At 40.6% G+C, this 17,994-nt stretch overlaps 2 protein-coding genes across 3 annotated transcripts in view; one reads left to right on the top strand and one right to left on the bottom strand.

The window, feature by feature from the left end:
* Window positions 1–8,314, bottom strand: part of LOC121642877 (diacylglycerol kinase theta-like) — a 65,566-nt gene extending 57,252 nt beyond the window's left edge. For both annotated transcript variants that reach the window (XM_041989904.1, XM_041989903.1), the window contains exons 1-3: window positions 6,970–8,314; window positions 2,351–2,430; window positions 870–969 (exon numbers count right to left, since the gene is read on the bottom strand). In XM_041989904.1, the coding sequence (XP_041845838.1) occupies window positions 870–969; window positions 2,351–2,430; window positions 6,970–7,195 (406 nt within the window). In that variant the 5' untranslated portion in view covers window positions 7,196–8,314. The remainder of the gene's footprint in view (window positions 1–869; window positions 970–2,350; window positions 2,431–6,969) is intronic.
* Window positions 8,315–16,313: 7,999 nt separating this feature from the next.
* mgat4b (alpha-1,3-mannosyl-glycoprotein 4-beta-N-acetylglucosaminyltransferase B) overlaps window positions 16,314–17,994 on the top strand; it is a 160,195-nt gene continuing 158,514 nt past the window's right edge. The window contains exon 1 of the mRNA XM_041989906.1: window positions 16,314–16,590. Within this exon, the coding sequence (XP_041845840.1) occupies window positions 16,494–16,590 (97 nt within the window). The 5' untranslated portion in view covers window positions 16,314–16,493. The remainder of the gene's footprint in view (window positions 16,591–17,994) is intronic.

Raw genomic sequence — 17,994 nt, forward strand, 5'->3', positions numbered from 1 at the left:
ATTTATTAACAACAAGTGTCACTTTATCCGTTTCTCTGAGTGAAAAAAATCTGACATCTGATTTCCTTCCTGTCTGATCAGTTCTGTAAGCTGATCCAGTTACTCAGAGATTAGAGCTGAAAATGTGATGTTAAAGTGAATTTAACAGGTTGAAGTGAAGATAGTGAACAAGCAGGAGCTTTTTAACTGATTTCTGACTCTTTTCAGGGATTTTTTTGTGTTTCTGTTTCTTTTATAGTTTCTGCATCTGAGGACGTCCACCAGTCCGGACTAGATCTGCTGAACTCTGACTTTAACCATGGAAGAAACGACTTATGTCTTCAGTTACAGTAAAGGTTTGATGATGACAGCAGTGGAGCTTCTTACTCCTCAAACAACCGACCTAAACTGTGTGAACCACCAGACTCAGAGAACAAATCATCCTCAGTTCCTCTGACGTTACAAGGAAAAAGTTCACTTCATTTCAAGGAAAGAAGATGAAGGAAAATCTTTGTTCTTGTGTCAGAGTTGGTTAATTTCAGCAGGTCTGGATCCTCCATCCCGTCAGCATCCCTGACACCCCCCCGACTAAAATGTATTCACAGTTATAGAAAAATAACATAAATGCGCTAAAAAATTAGAGAAAAAAACAACAAAAAGAAAAGGGATGGAATAAAATAAAATCCAATTAAATATTAAGTAAATTAATACCAGTAAATACCTTTAAAAATATATAAATAAACAAAATACAGTAAATAAATAAAAAATAAGATTAAATAAACATAAAATGTAAAGAACTAAAAGCAGCTTGTTGCAAATTTGCGACCATAGACATCAAGTGGTTAAAGTGCAGTGACTGGCGGTAATATAGAAGATGATGAAGGTCACACCTTCGCAGCGCAGAGCCGTGCTTCCTTCCGTCTGCTTCCTGCAGACGCTGCAGAATCGTTTCTTCTGACCGGCCGGACCGAAGCAGTGCGCCACCGGCACCTGCAGGGAGCAGCACACACACACGGAAACACACAGGTTGACAAAAGTCAACGCTGAGTGTTTGCTCAAAAACACAAAGAAAACATGATGATGATGCCGTCGCATGAAAACAGTCCAAACAATCTTTTCGTTTATAAATGAGCACTTCAGGTCAAACCCAAACTAAAAACCCACATTTTAAACCTGGGTTTTATTTTAATTAACATACATTTCTGTCTTAATTCTGCTTTTTAAAGTATTTTAACTAGCACTGTATTCTATTTTTAGTAGCATTTTATTTATTTTAGTACACACACACAAACACACATATATATACATTATATATATATATATGTGTGTGTGAAATAATAGAAATATTAAATGAAAAAAAACAATGTCTAAATGAGGTGAAATATTAAAACATTGTGGAAAATATATTTATTGCAAAACTGTAGGGTGTTCACAATGTTTTATAAAATGATGGTTTAATAAATGTAAACATATTGATGATGAATTGGAAGTTTCATTACTTCCATGTTATTGTGATGTTATTTTACTGGTTCACAGTTCAGCTGGTTATCTCAGTTGGCAGAGCATCTGCAGAGTTCGATTAGCCCAGGGGACAAATATTAACACCTTGGGTCCTTAGGCAAGACCCTTAACACTACTGCCACTAACCGCTGTAAGTCTCTTTGGATAAAAGTGTCTGCTAACGACTGTAATGTAAACTGATGTGCATGTAGCCGCTGAATTACAATGACTTTGACAACCCTGGTCTAAACAGAAAAATAAACAAGAAAAATTCTCCAAAAGGGAAAAAACTGCTTTAAAAATAACAAAATAATCCAATTAAAAAGAAATATTTCTCCAGCTTCAACAGATGTGTTCAGCTTTACCTGAGTCTAACTTTGCATTTCACACTGAAGGAAATTTGACTTCCTGCTGAACCTGGGATCAACTGGACTTTTTTTTTTTTTACCATTTTGGACCAGCTATAGTTACTTCACTCAGTTTTAAATGTACATTTTACACATCAAACTGTCAAACACCAAACATTTACATCACCACTGAACTGAGCAGACAGCTGAGGTGGCTTTCAGGAAACATAATCATGATGTTCCAATTCGCTGCAGGATGATTTTAATATTTAAATTTAGATAAAACATCTCTGAGCTGCAGCACCAACTTCTTTCATTCACACCATCTACTTCCTGTTCTGAGTGATTCAGACCAAAAACAAAGTGATGGAAGTTTATAAAACATTTGGTTGATTTAATCCACATAGCAAGGAAGTGTACTGGACTCAGCTCTGACACGTTCAGGGTCTGTAGCTGTTGTCACGACAACAGTGCTGTTGAGTTCAGCTGAGCAGCACCATCAGTCCGGCCCATTTGGGACTCACCTGCACCAGCGATGGAGTCATGCAGGAACAAACCGTCCGCAGCGTCTTCAGACATTTCTCGTGACACATGAAATTGCACACTGAGGAGGAGACAGAGAAGATGGTCAGGAGCCTCTGAGCAAGGCCCTGTTAGGGTGGAGGGTTAACCTCCCAACGTGTACGACACTCACATCATCAAACAGATTGTTAATAATCCTAAAGTCATTCCATGAAAATGCAGAACTCTGTGATCAAACTGAGGTTGAACTGCTTGTTAACACAAATATCCAATCAGCCAATCACACGGCAGCAAAGCAACACTTGTAGTCACTTGGACACGGTGAAGACGACTTGCTGAAGTTCAATCTGAGCATCAGAATGAGAGAGAAAGGAATTTAAGGGACTTTGAATGTGGCATGGTTGATAGTCTGAGTATTTACTGGGATTTTCACACACGCCCATCTCTAGATTTTACAGAGAATGGTCTGAAGAAGAGAAAATATCCAGTAAACAAGAATGGGCAGACTGGTTGGAAATGATAGAAAGACAACAGGAAGTCCAATAATCACTGGATCCAACTAAAGTCTGCAGAACAGCATCTCTGAACACACAACACGTCCAACCTTGAAGCAGATGGACCACAGCAGCAGAAGACCACACCGGGTGCCTCCTGTCAGCTAAGAACAGGAAACCGAGGCTACAATTCACACACACTCACCAACACTGGACAATAGAAGATGGAGAAACGTTGCTGGTCTGATGAGTCTCTATTTCAGCTCCACATTCAGACGTAGGCTCACAATTTGGAGGAAATATGAAAACATGGATCCATCCTGCCTTGGATCAACAGTTCAGGCTGCTGGTGGTGTAACAGTGTGGGGGTATTTTCTTGTCACACTTTGGTCCTCTTAGTACCAACGTGGCCTGGTTTAACCACCACAGCCTACCTGAGTATTGTTACTGACCATGTCCATCCCTTTATGACCACAGTGGAGCATCTTCTGATGCTACTTCCAGCAGGATAATGCACCATGTCACAAAGCTCATTTCATCTGCAGCTGCCTTCTAGAACATGACATTTAGGATGTGGTGAAACGGGAGATTCTCATCATGGATGCAGCCGACAAACCTGCAGCAACTGTGTGATGCTGTCATGTCAATATGGAGCAAAACCTCTTAGGAAGGTTTCCAACACCTTGTTGAATCTATGACACCAAGAATTAAAGCCGTTCTGGAGGAAAATGGGTCCAACCCGGTACCAGCAAGGTGGGCCTGATAAAGTGGATGCTGAGTGTGAATTACACATAATGTAATGAAGGTTTTTAGCAGCATATTTCAATGAGGAACCTCATGAAAGGAACTTCTCTACAAAACATCTCAGCAGAGCTCAGGTCTGAGAGGCCTGGTGTTGTAATATTGTGTAACAGAAGGCTGAAGATGCTGGAGGATGAGGCAAGACAACAAAAGCCGCTTCCACCTCAACCGTTTGCCCCTGGCGAGATGCTAAACACAGCCGGTTTCAGTTTTGTGGTAAACCTGCGCTCAGTTTCCGACACACAGCTCATCACTAAGCCACACACACTCCTGCTCAGAGTTGAGAAACCAGACCAGGCTGGAGGAAGCCAGGCAGGTTTTTCACGTCCAGGAGCTTGAACACAACATTAAAGAGTTGTGATGAAGGCAGCTCCTCAACAACGACTCAGCTGGCATTTTTCATGATCACGTCTTCTTCACAACGAGGCGTTCAAGTCATTCAGTTGTGTCTGCTGCTTCAGTCTGAGGATGTTCTCATATCTTTGTTTTCCAAGACATTAAAGGCATCATCCTGCAGCCTGACTGATTCAGCAGTTATCAAAAAATAACCCAAACTGCTTCATTAGGACGGATTTGTTGTCATTCGGTTAAAGTCTTGTCAGTTTTTGCAAACGGAGCTGGTAAATCAGCTGTTGCTCAACTACTTGCTACGTTTTCTTTATCAGCAGCCGGTTTCCTGCAGATGAAAATCTAACTCAGAATTTATTTGAAACGCAGACAGATGGCTGCATTCAGGCCGAAAGGAATGCAGAATTTACAGAAGAAAAATAAAAAACATAAACTGTAATTAATGAGTCCAAACTTCGACCTGTTTAAGTGGGAGAACTACTCACTGTTGTAAAAATAGTTAACAGGCTCTGGCGAGGGATCAGTGCAGTCAGTTTAACCACTTTAAACCTTGTGATGTGCATCCTCCTCAGTAAACAAGGTTCTCTGGATCATGTATGGCCTCCTCCGAGCGTACTCATCAGGTTGGTGGGATTGAACCATGAAGATCAGAGATAAGCCAATCACAGGCAGAATCTTCTCCCGCTGATTTCCTCACAGTTCAACAATTCAGTTGCCAAGACGACGACCAGACTGCTGACAGGAAAGCCGGTCTCATCGCCTTTATTTACATTTACTTCCTGAAGTCTTACAGCAAAGGTGAAAATGTGTAAATAAATTACAGAAATCTTTGATGAATCATGATTTGGTCAAAAATCAGCATCCATGAAAGTCTGAGGAACAAAGATGTTCAGAGGATCTCCAGAAATCATCAAACTGTTTAAAAACAAAGCTCATCAAAGAAAGATTGAAGGATTTCCATATTTCTCACTTTACAGTCAGAAGATCATCAATCTGGAGGAATTTCAAGGGAGCAAGTCTAAGCCTGACACCGTGATCTCTGATCCCTCCTACAGACCTGCATCCAGAACCATCATCCGTCATCAGCTGATAGAAGAACAAGGATTATTGTGAAGTAACAGATGTAACTTCAGACTTCACTAAACAGAAAGGAAGCCGCATGTTAACCTGGTCCAAAGTTCCAGAGGCAGCGTTGACTTCTCTGGACTCGGAGTGGAAACTGTGTCACAGCAACATCTGCTGTCTTCATGTCTTTCAGGGACGTTCATGCAATTTTGTGCAAGACAATGAAGAACCACATTCTGGTACATTACAGCAGCATGGCTGAGGAAGAGGAGGGTACTGGTCCTGGGCTGCAGTCCTGACCAGAAACAACCACCACCTTGTAATGAGCATTTTATAGATAATAAAAGATTCATAATTTTGTGATTTTCTGTAAAAATGCTGAGTTTCCATCAGGTTGTTCAGTTTGTTCAAACTTACTATTTCCAGTCTGTTTTCCTCCAAACTGGAAAATGTTCCAGTTTAACCATTAACATGGAGAGGAGGGTTAATGAAACATCTTTCTGCTGAGACACCAACATGCTGTCTGACATGACGGCAGCACATGAAGCACTGTGATGACATCACAGGCTTGAGTTAATCCAAGGGACGGCTTAAAGGAGAAACATTACGTAACCTTTTCAGGATGTCACGTCGGGTCGTTCTGCAGATTTTAATACAGCTGCTGGTGATGAAGAGGACGACAACGATGAAGGCAGTCACATCTACAACACACACATACACAAAAAGCACACATTCCTCCAGCATCCCTGCCAGTTTCCTGTTGCCATGCCAACCAGGGGAAGTAAATCACGACTTGACTGCAAATCTGAACAGACACTTTACACCTCCTCAAACACACACACACACACACACACACACACACAAGCAGTGGGTTACTGGGCAGACTGGAGTGTGTTTGTGTGTTAGCATGGTGGATGTAGTCTTCAGTCTGCATGCTGAATTCATGATGGATGGTAATGAAATGAAAAGAGAGGAAAGGACAGGTAACAAAACTAAACAGGTGAAACCAAGGAAACGAACTGACAGGAAAGAGTTAAAGGAAAGGAAAGAAAAGGAAAGGAAAGGAAAGGAAAGGGTGATGAGGAAAATAAATTAGCATAAATCAAAGGAAAGGGAGGAATAAAAAATAAATAAATAAGGTCCTCTGAAAGTTTTCTAGCTGGAGATGCTGCAGTCAGACACTTTCCCTCACATGTTTCTGACTGAGCCTGAGTCAGAACCAGTGGAGTAAGAATCAGTGGAGTAAGAACCAGTGGAGTAAGAATCAGTGGAGTCAGAACCAGTGGCGTAAGAATCAGTGGAGTAAGAATCAGTGGAGTAAGAATCAGTGGAGTCAGAACCAGTGGAGTAAGAATCAGTGGAGTCAGAACCAGTGGCGTAAGAATCAGTGGAGTAAGAACCAGTGGAGTAAGAATCAGTGGAGTCAGAACCAGTGGAGTAAGAATCAGTGGAGTCAGAACCAGTGGCGTAAGAATCAGTGGAGTAAGAACCAGTGGAGTAAGAATCAGTGGAGTCAGAACCAGTGGCGTAAGAATCAGTGGAGTCAGAACCAGTGGCGTAAGAATCAGTGGAGTCAGAACCAGTGGCGTAAGAATCAGTGGAGTCAGAACCAGTGGAGTAAGAACCAGTGGAGTAAGAATCAGTGGAGTCAGAACCAGTGGCGTAAGAATCAGTGGAGTCAGAACCAGTGGCGTAAGAATCAGTGGAGTCAGAACCAGTGGAGTAAGAATCAGTGAAGTAAGAGTTCGGCATGTGTGTGTTGTTTTGGAGCTAGAAGACAGACTCACACTCTCTAAGGTCCCGTTCCTGCTGTATGCACGTGTTCATGTTTGTGCTGTAAATAAATGATCATGTTGTAGACAAATTTATTTACCACCGCGCGCGCGCGTGTGTGTGTGTGTGTGTAGTCGTACCCTCACACAGGAAACCGATGAGCCCCCAGATGAAGTCGCTGCAGCTGTGGCAGAACGTCGGCTTGGTCAGGGTGACTTTCTTGAAGCAGTGTCCCGGCGCGGAGCTCTGGTACTTGGGCCGGAGCCCGGGAGACTGCTGCGCCCTCTTCTTTACCGTCAGCGGGCTCCCTGTCCGGCTGTCCGCGGAGTCAGGGTCCGCCGAGCTGGGCCGGCCCGAGTCGGCCATGTCCTCCTACCGGAGCTCTCTCACAAACCCCCGACAGCGCAGCGTCGACACGGGTTACAGTCAGACTAAGTTCCGAGACAGAAAAGCCTGAATTTCTAGCAAATATCCCAACCTCAATGGAAAGACATCCCACCGGGCCGGACACAGCGGCGCTGCCCGGCGATTGTGCGCTGTGCTCGGCGAGTATCCCAGAGTTTCCCCCTACAGTCGGAAACTGAAAACCCAGGTCCAATACAAAGCAAGCCACCAGCTGAGGTTGTGTTATACAAACAAGATCGGGTTTATGGTAGATGTGACGTCGTTGTGGAGTGTCATACCACCAGCTGGAGCCAGCGGTGCTGCCCGGCGGAGAGGGCGCCGAGGTCGGTGTGACTCTTGGACGATCCCGCCAAACCACCTAGCTGACGATGTCACCCCTGAAGTAGTACTTGAGTAAACCCAGACACAGAGCTGGGGTGCGGGGAGGTTATCGTTGGAGCTTTTCGGGCTCTTTCGACGCCGTCTTCTCACGATCGCTCCCCACGCAAACCAGAGCCTCTTTACCGGGAGACAGCGGTGCCACCCAGCGGCGCCGCGCGGAGGAGATTCCCGGAGCTTCCTGCTCAGGAGGCTGGATGAATAACAGATGACTTATCGATCCAGAAAAGCTGAAAAGAGAGTGTGTCCGCGGCCGGTATGACGGCTGTTGAAGGGATGGCTGAAGATGTTTCCAGTCAGAGCAATCAGTCAGTCAGTCAGTCAGTCAGCCATGCAGTGGAAAAACCTGGCGGTCCAGACCCGGGAGAAAGACGTGTAAAAACCGGACGGGAAGAAGCTGAAAAGCCGCCGACAGAGCTGGAGATGAACGCCGATCAACAAGTGTGATGTTCGCCTGATGGGGACTGCTTTCATTCACAGTTTCTTCTTCCTTTTCAGTCTGATTCTTCTTCCGCGTCAGAGTCTCCAACACAGATTTACTCCTCCCTCCCCTTCATCCACTTCCCTCGCTTCCTTTCCTCCCTCCTCCCCCTCTCTTTTCCTTCCTCCCTTCCTTCCTTCCCTCCTGATCACAGAGGATCCTCTGACCGAACACCATCATATTTCCTCCTGTTGCTTCCTTCCTTCTTCTTTCTCTGGACTTTTTCTTCAGCTTTTCATGTTATCGTGGTTTTCTGTGAACAAAATTCTGACTTCCTTCAAAATAAACTTGCTTCATGCAGATGTCTATAGAGGAAGACAAGTACCACGATTCAATAAATAAATACAACTTTACATAATTAATTATATGTTTCATTAATTGATTAAATGTGACAATAAATACATTAAATAATTTTATGTATTTAACAATTAGCCTGTAGTGCAGTTTCTCAGCAAGTTTCCCTGCTTAGAGTTCTGCTGCTTGTTGACCTTCTTTCTGGTTCTGGTTTTTCTGGAGGTTTTCCATCCTGGTTCTGGTTCTGATGGAGGTTTTCCATCCTGGTTCTGGTTCTGATGGAGGTTTTCCTTTTGGTTCTTGGATTGAAAAGTAAAGAAGAAGGGAAGCATCCTCTCGCATCCCTTATGAAGTTCCAGCAGAAAAATTTCAATATTTTATCTTTTAAATGTTTCAGTCCAGATATAGATGTTTGTGTATTTATTTAAATTTATTTTCTCCATCTTTTTAATAAAAAACAGCTTCAACTGAAGTGAAATTCTTTGACAACACAAGAACAATATCACATCATGGTGGATTATTGGGTCTGAATACACTCCCTGTGTCATATCATCATGAGGTCCTTTGTTATTAAAATGAACCTTTTATTCGTTCTAGGTCCTTACAGGTGAGATGAGCCACTGTTGCGTGGCCATTTTTTACGGTAGAAGAACATTATCATGCAGACTGATAACCCCTCACATTCCAGCCTTCAGGAAACAGACTCTCTGGCTTCAAGAAACAGACACTCTCTCTCTTTCGTTCTTCAAACTTTCCTTTTAGATAAATCTTATCTTTAATGCTGACCTGTTGATCCTTATCCCTCTTTTTAGTTCCAAGAGTGCAGGGAGAAGTCCCATGATGCACTGGGCTCTTTCATTTATCGTCTATTTTCTCTCAAAGGCAAAGGCAAATTTATTTGTATAGCACATTTCATGTACAAGACAATTCAAAGAGCTTTACATAAAACATTACAGCAGGGTGCAGAAAGCAATACAAGTGCATTAAAAACAGATTAAAAGAAACAAAGTTAATTGAATAAGAACAGAAAGAAAAGGCTAAAACAGAATAGATAAAATGCAAGAAATAAATTTCCAATGTGGAAATGATCATTGAAACATGATCAAGTAAAATAATTTGTAAATAATTTATATTGCACCTTCTTGCTGTGATGCATGTTCACCTTATTCTGTCTATCTGCACTTTATTCTATAACAAGAGCTGCTGTAACAAGTGAATTTCTCCACTGTGAGATAATAAAGTCTAATCTAATCTAATCTAATCTAATCTAATCTAATCTAATCTAATCTAATCTAAAAAATAATCCAGCTTAGAGGAACCAGATGCAGATTTGGACTTTTAAATAAAAACTATTGAAATGCAGCAGAGAACAGGTGGGTCTTTAACCTGGATTTAAATAAACTGAGTGTTTCAGCTGATCTGAGGCTTTCTGGGAGTTTGTTCTGGACATGTGGAGCAGCTTCTCCATGTCTGGTTCCGACTCTGGGAACTGATAAGAAACTGGAACCAGATAACCTGAGGGTTCTGGTAGGTTCATACTGGGTCAAGAGGTAACTGATGTATTTTGGTCCTAAACCATTCAGAGCTTTATAGACCAACAGCAGAACTTTAAAGTCTATTCTCTGACGAACAGGCAGCCAGTGTAAAGACCTCAGAGCTGGACTGATGTGGTCCACTTCGTAACAGATCCGGCTCCAGAGTCTTTGAGACCTTTTTGAAGAAACCTGTGGGCAGGATGTCCAAGCAGCAAAAGGAGGAGTTCAGCTGAAGGTGTCCACCCGATCTTTGCTTTTAATGGGAATAAACTGTCATGGTGTTTAAACTGGTTTTCAATGGACACAGTATGTCTGTTGAACCTGCTGTTGATGTCTGATATTCTGGATTTTCTCTGTGAAGAATTTGGCGAACTCATTGCAGCCTTGGTGAAATAAAATTCAGGTGCTACTGACACAAGAGGGTTTGTTATCCTGTCGACAACAGTGAATAAGACCCGAGCATTATGACAGTTTTTGCTAATAATGTCAGAGAACAGGACTTTCTTGCAGTCCTCAGTTGTAAATTATAAGAGTGAAGTTTCTCTTTAGACATGTCATAATGAACCTGTAGATTTATTTTTCTCTATCTGCACTCGGCTTTCCGACCCTCTTTTTTCATTTTTCACCAGTGTGGAATTTCCCTACCTTTTTTTTGTTGTCATTGTGTTTTAGGAGCAAAAATCACAACCAATTTTAGGAATTCTCTGCGAGTTAGACGCTGGGAATATCCCCTCATGCGTTTCCAGCTCAGTAGAAATGTTGAATTTTATGAAGAACCAACCTCCAAGATTAAATCTAAATACAGAAATATAAAAATGGCTCAATAAACTACTTAATGTGGCAATAAATTTTCAAAAACATTAGTAAAAATGGTTTTTCTATTAAGTAATTTATGCTTTGTATGAATATTTATTTACTTAAACTGAATTTCTGTTTGATGCATAGATGGAAACAACCGAGAAATGAGAGTCACAAGTTGAAAAGTTAAAAACACAAGCCATGCCTGATGGTTTCACATAGTTTATCATTCAAGAACAAAGAACAAAAGAACAAAAAGCTCACAGTTTACGCAACTCAAGTCATTTTGTAGTCCGTTCCAAGCTGATGGGCTAGAATTACATGCACTTTTCCTGAGCTCGGCATGCACAGAAGGGACAATAAAATTGTAAAAATCAGTATATAAGGCAAAATGGCTTTTAATTATTCAACAAATACACAAAAATCCACACACTAATATGTTGGATCTCCTTTTAGCTTTGATTCCAGCAACATTCTTTGTAGCAGTTTCCATAAGTTTCTGCAATGTCACAACAGTTATTTCAGTCCAAAGTTTGATTAAATCTTCACCAGATCTTGTATTGATGACGGGAGAATCCATCCACTGAGCAAAGCCTTCACCAGCACATCGCAAAAATTCTCCCCGGGGCTCAGGTATGGCCTCTGTGGTGGCCAATCCATGTGTGAAAATGATGTCTCCTGTTCCCTGAACCACTCTTTCACAATCTGAGCCCCATGAATCCCGGTGTTATCATCACGGAATATGGCCGTGCCATCAGGGAAGATGGAATAACCTGCTCATTCACAAATTCAGGTACGTTCTTAGGACACATAATGTTGCTATGATGTTGAAATGATGCTAGAAACTGTAGATAAAATCAATTAAATGGAATTATTTTACTTAATCTTTTTTTTTTTTTAACTTTTACCCGTAAGTTTTCAAACGACACTGTTTCCATCACAGTTTAGTCTCTTCTGATGTGAGCCGTGTTAAATCAGACCTAAAGCTTTATTGATCTTTTTTGATTAATCTGTGAGTTTTCTGGGATGTGCTCATTTAGACAGACTAAAAATAAACATTTATTCAATAAAATGATCTTGATCATGTCATCTGATGATGATGATGTTGGAGTCACAGGTCAGAACTTTGCATCTTCTGCATATGACCACTAGATGTCAGTATGAACATGTAAATTTAGAATAAAGATCTGGATAAGAAACTAAAAATATCCATCCATCCATCCATCCATCCATCCATCCACCCATCCATCCATCCATCCACCCATCCATCCATCCATCCATCCATCCATCACTGGTTGATGTAAACTAGAACTAAAAGCTTGTAGTGAAGACTAAAGGAATCATCATCTGTTAAAAACTTCCAGCAGAAAAAACTTTATCATTTCAATTCTTCAGTTCAGACTGAGATGTTTATCTTAATATATTGATCCCCTTTCTCTATATTTTGAATCAATAATCAGGCTTGAATGAAGTGGGAAACAACCACTGTAACAGCTCGTGATGGATTATCCGGACTGGACTCGCTCCCTGCTGCATTTCCAGTCTGTTAGGAATCACTGTGTGACTGGGCCAAGCTGTCTGCCTGCTTCCTGTCTTTTTTAAATAAAGGGATGTTGTGATATTTGGAGATGCAGAAAACTAAATGGGATTTAGATCAGAGTTTTTTTAAATGGGGTACAACTATCCTTTAAGTTATTGTTAAATAAGGGGGGAAAAGGGGATAACTTGTTCTATTTTTTCTATCTTTCTGACTTAATAAATCTAAATTCAGTTTGTATTAAGAGGCCAGTCAGTTCAGGTGATCAGGATTACTACACACATGTAGAAATGTACATGGGTGTGTATTTAAAATAACTTGTAGATCTTGAAAATCTACACTGATCATAATGTAAAATACTGCATCTTTCAGTTTCAGATACCTGCGATTAATTTTTTGGTGATTTTTTTTAGATCCTTGTCATCTGGAAATTATGTGTATAAATATAAAATAAAAAAAAAAAAAGTATATTGATACAAATTTATTTAATTAACATTATATATATATATATATATATATATATATATATATATATATATATGTATATAATCGAAAACTAATAAAAGATTTCTAACTAAATAAAACAAGTAAATTATATAAAACTGAAGAAAAATATTGTTGAAACTGTATTTATTTTACAAACTTTAGTTTGTTTGCAATTTTTTCTAAAAAATATGTTTTATTAAATTAAAACATTTTGATAATGTACTTGTACTTATTTGTACTATTTTAAAATGTGTGAAAACAGTTTTCTTTATTTCTAAGTTATTATGTAACATCCTCATAGACTGGTCGGCGAACGTCAGCGGGCTGGATGGAGAGCGAGGTGCCTTCCAGTGGGAGTGGGTTTCAGACGTTTTGCAGCCTGTTCTTTAGCCAGAGCCGTCAACAACCTCAGAATTGAGGGAGAGAGGAAGAGGAGAGCTATCTGTAAAACTACCAAAGTGGCAGGGAGGGCCTTAAGATGGAGAGAGGAGAGCCCTGGAGAAAGCTGGACACAAGCCGAGGTCAGATCAGCCTCGGCTGGGTCACCTGGATGAAGGTGTACGATGTTAAAAGACCCAAAATATCCAATTATTCCAGGAACAAGACTTAAGACGTGTCCATGGGCATCAGCAGATGTATTTTCACAGTAGTTATTTTACTGGTCAGATTGTGCTGAATGTGGACCCTGAACTAAAATGTAAACTGTCACCCCTGAGTTAGAGGGTATACCGGGCTGAAAAAATGATCGTTGAAACCCACTTATCTAAACAACAGCACGTTTTAAAATGTCTGCAGCCACATCGTTTCATATTTAGAATTATAAAAGAAGACAGACTGGAAGTTTTCATCAGTGCCAGTCAGCGTGATTCCAGCTCCAAAGTCATTTCAAGGTTATACAAGTTAACTAAAATGATAAATTCATCCTATAACAGGCAGAAATGGGAAAGACAATGTAACAGCTATATCTCAGAGGAAATATGGATGAAATACTGTGCATCTCAATAAAAAATGACTAATTCAAACTAATTCGGCTGGAAGACTCTTTGTATATTTTTCATTACTCCAGTTCAAGAAGCGTATATATATATATAAGTATCTCAGGTGCCTCTGGTTGCTGGAGAAACTGTGGCTCACAGAAAGCAAAGCATTTTCATTTAGATTCAAGATTCAACTCAAGATTCAAGATCTTTATTGTCATTATGCAAGCATAACGAAACAGATTTTCTCGGCATAAACACATAAATAAGTAAAAATTAAAGAAATAAAATGCAGAAAAGATATAAGAACGCCTCTTTATTTACAGAAAATGAGAGAATTCCCAGCAGACAGTAATATTTACAGGCTGGATAAAGTTCATCCTGGTGGCGGATGGAGGTCTGTGTGTGTGGGTGTGTGTCTGAGAAGGTGTGAATCTTTAATGTGTGTGGAGATGGAGGGTTAGTGCATGTGTGTGCGAGTACTGTGTGTGTGTGTGTGTGTGTGTGTGTGTGTGTGTGTGTGTGTGTGTGTGTGTGTGAGGGGGGCTATTGCTTTCACAGCTGCAAAGCGTCGTCTGGACTCGGGTGGTGTAGATGGAGTCCAGTTTTGTTAAATTTTTTTTGGATCAGTCCAAAAGTAGCATTTTTTTTAAAGCAATAGTTTATGCAGAACTATCTGATATATTTAACGATTATGTTTCACTGGGAGGAACTGCTTTTAGGGTTTCTGTACTCTCAGCTTCTGCAAATAATAAAGATGAATATTTGTTTGGGATGCTGAGCATCGCAGTAAAGAAAACAATTACATAGAAATGACTAAAACCCCGACTGTAGAAGATGATCTAGAATAATATTTGAAATTTTTGTTCCCTTCGAGGCAAAATTCAAAGGAGTTTGGGAGAGCTGGGAAATGTATATAAAACCAAGATGTCCCTTATTTAGAATTGATTGTTGAATGTCTCTGTATATTTTACACTTTTTATTTGCTTTGGTTGTTTTGTGTTCTGTTCTTCTCTTTTGGTTAGTTTTTTCCCTCACAAATATGTTCGATGGCCTGATTTATTGTAAATAATTTGTAAACAAGAACTGATGAAGAGAATCTTGGCGTTGTATTTAATGAGGCAGTGCTGTTGTATAAATCTGCAATGTGAAAAAAATAAGAATAAAAACTCCTGTTATTTCGCTGCAATGCACCAAAATGTATATAAAAAACTTTAACATTGTAAATGCCCATATTGTAAATTTATTTTTTTACTACTACTGCTACTACTACTACTACTACTACTACTACTAATAATAATAGTAATAATAATAATATATGTTAAAAATCATACAAGTAAGGACTTATCAATTAAGCTCATTTCTTTTTATTCTCCCCTCATTGATGTTTTTTTGTTTTTGTTACTACATTTTTAAATACTGGGATTACCTTTAAACATATAGATTAAAAAAAGGATTTATTTTTTGATGCTGGTCTTGATATTAAATGTTACTGTCTCCTGTCTCTTAGGATGGATGATGGATGTTGAGCTGTGTGGGTCGAGATCCACGTGTTGATCCTCCGTTCCTGGTAAACCTGATCCTGACCAGCAGGTGGCGCTGCAGACCAACACAGACCAGCAGCCTTCAGCTGATCCCAGCCACAGAAACTGGATTAAACCACTGATCATGAATTCTGAATGATGTAAAATTATAATTAATAATGTGAATTAAGCTGTGATTAAAATACTTGTATTATATTTTATGGCATCTGCTTTATTTCAGTGTTTGGATTCTTTTCGTTGCTCATATGAATCTGAGTTTGTGGAATTGTGACTAAATTCACATGGAGTACAATTTATTCTGTTTTCATTTTATTTTAAGGTGGTAAAAATAAATAAAATTCATTATTATTTGTCTTTTATAGTTAGTATTTACAGGACAAAACTGGTTGAATAATTAATAGAAAATAAATGTTATTAAATGATGGCATTCAGCATCTGTAGGTTTGCTTGTTGGTTATTTTGTTGTGGGAGCACAAAGTTTGTAATCTAATTATATTCCCTTCTGGGACCCATTCTTAACTTATTTCAACTTAAACCAAATGCCTGTGGCTCATGCACATTCCCGCAAACCCTAGCATGGAAAAATAGATTATTATTATTATTATTATTATTATTATTATTATTATTATTATTGCTAATAGTGTTATAGTTAATAATATTGATGTTTATATTATTATACATTTATAGTGAATGAAATATTCAAATACTACTAAAATTAAGTATCTGTGATGCTGAGGTGTTCTAGGGGCCCTTCAAATTAAACTCTGCTTGGGGCCCCATAGAGGTTCAGGCCGGCCCTGCATGTGATGACTGCAGTCTGATCCTGATCTTGGATTTCTGCATTAATCACAATGAGGTGATTCCTGGTCGTTGTGCTGCGGAATAATTAAACTGATTGTGTTTACTTAAACAAATCTGGATCCTCCACCCCTCTCTCTCTCGTGCTCTCTCTCTCCTCCTGTTCTCCAATGTCTCTCTACCTGTTTGTCTCCGCCCTCCCGGCTGATTTCGCATCTCGCGCGCTCCCTCTTCAGTCTGGCTGCTGCCGCTCTCGCGCTCACAGCTCCGCCCGCCGCTTCGTTTCTCTGCGCGTCTCCACTTCTCTCCGTCTACCTGTCTCTCTACCTGCCTCCTCCATCCTTCCGTCCATCCATCCGTCCATCCACCTCCCCTCCTCCGCCCCCCCTCCTCCCCACTCTCGGTGCGGACATGCTCCCGGGGCTCCGGAGATGAGGCTCCGAAATGTCTCATTCCTGACGGTCTTGTTGTTCGGGCTGTGCGGGCTGGTCTCCCTGTCCTGGTACACCGCCTTCAGCAGCTCCAGAGGTAAGACCTGGTCCCGGTGTGTCCCGCTGTGAGTCTGGTGGTGTGTGTGAATGTGTGTGTGTCAGTGTGTGTGGGGTTGAGGTGTTATATTTATGTGGTGGGGGGCTCGTTAGAAAGAGCTGCTGCTTTTGTTGTGTTTTGGATGTTGCAGATGTTGATGTGAGCCTGCAGGCTTTAAGAGGGGCTGAAGGTAAATGGGGCGCTTGGTTTGTGATGCACCATGCTCCGGCTGCGTGGAGGGGAGGGTCTACAGGACAGGGAGGAAAGGTGGTGTTGCTGAGGGTGGAGGAGGGGAGCGCTTCGTTTGTGGTCTTTAACAGGACAGGGTGCAGCTGGTGGTGATGATGAAGAGGAAGAGGAGGAAGGCTGATTTTTGTTGCAGGAAAATACAGGGGGCTCGTGCCTAGAGAAACAAGCTCTAGTAGTGAGGTAATGTAGGGTGCGCTTGATTTGCGATGCTTTGCAGTCGAGCAGAAGAGGAGACAGGTCAAGTTTCAGGTTTTAATTAATTAATAAACAGTTGTAGTAATAATTAAAATGGATTAGGGTGTGCTTGTTTTGAGATTTAAGACATGCCTTCTAATGGGGCGTTTTAATACAATAAACAGTTTCAAAGAAGTTGAGAAACTGTGTAAAATGTAAATAAAAAGAGAATGCAATGATTTCCACATCTCATCAACCCATAATTTATTTCCAACAGAACATAAACAGCACATCAGATGTTGATGTTCTGTGGAAAAAATGAGCACATTTTGAATCAGATGGCAGCAACACATCTGTAAAAAGTTGGAACAGAAGCAACAAAAGGCTGGAAAAGGAACTGGGACAAATAAAAAAACAACTGGAGCTTTGACAAGTAATTGGGTTAATTGGGAACAGGTCCGTAACATGACTGGGGGCATTTTAGAGAGGCAGAGTCTTACTGGGTTTTACAAGGTTTACTAATCTGAGTCAGTCATCAGTCCAGATCGATCCAGAACGGTTCAGATAGGTGCAATTAACTTAAGTTTAGAATAGTTAATTTTTTGAGAAAATAAGTTTGAAAACTTTTCGGTTGGCTTGATCTCTCCACAGCCAGATCCTGTTCTTAAGAATAAAACCCGATGTGTAGTGTTGGAAGTGCTTCAGGATGGAGATGAAGAAGAAGTTGTGTGATTTAGTTGCAGCTTCTCTGACCTTCATGGATGTGACATAGGGCCCATCATATTATGCTACGTTTATCTGAAATATCCAACATTAGCGCAGCAGGAGACTGTGATTCATCAGTCAGGTGTTAAAGTACTGTTGTCTTCGTTAAAGAACGTAGATAAACTGGAAAAACATTTTGTGGGTGGTTTAAATGAGAAGTGAAACACGGTGGTGGGGGAGTGATGGTTTGGGCCTGTTAAGTTGTGTCTGAGCCAG

Source organism: Melanotaenia boesemani, chromosome 7, assembly GCF_017639745.1.
Source record: "Melanotaenia boesemani isolate fMelBoe1 chromosome 7, fMelBoe1.pri, whole genome shotgun sequence".
Classification (NCBI taxonomy): Eukaryota; Metazoa; Chordata; class Actinopteri; order Atheriniformes; family Melanotaeniidae; genus Melanotaenia; species Melanotaenia boesemani.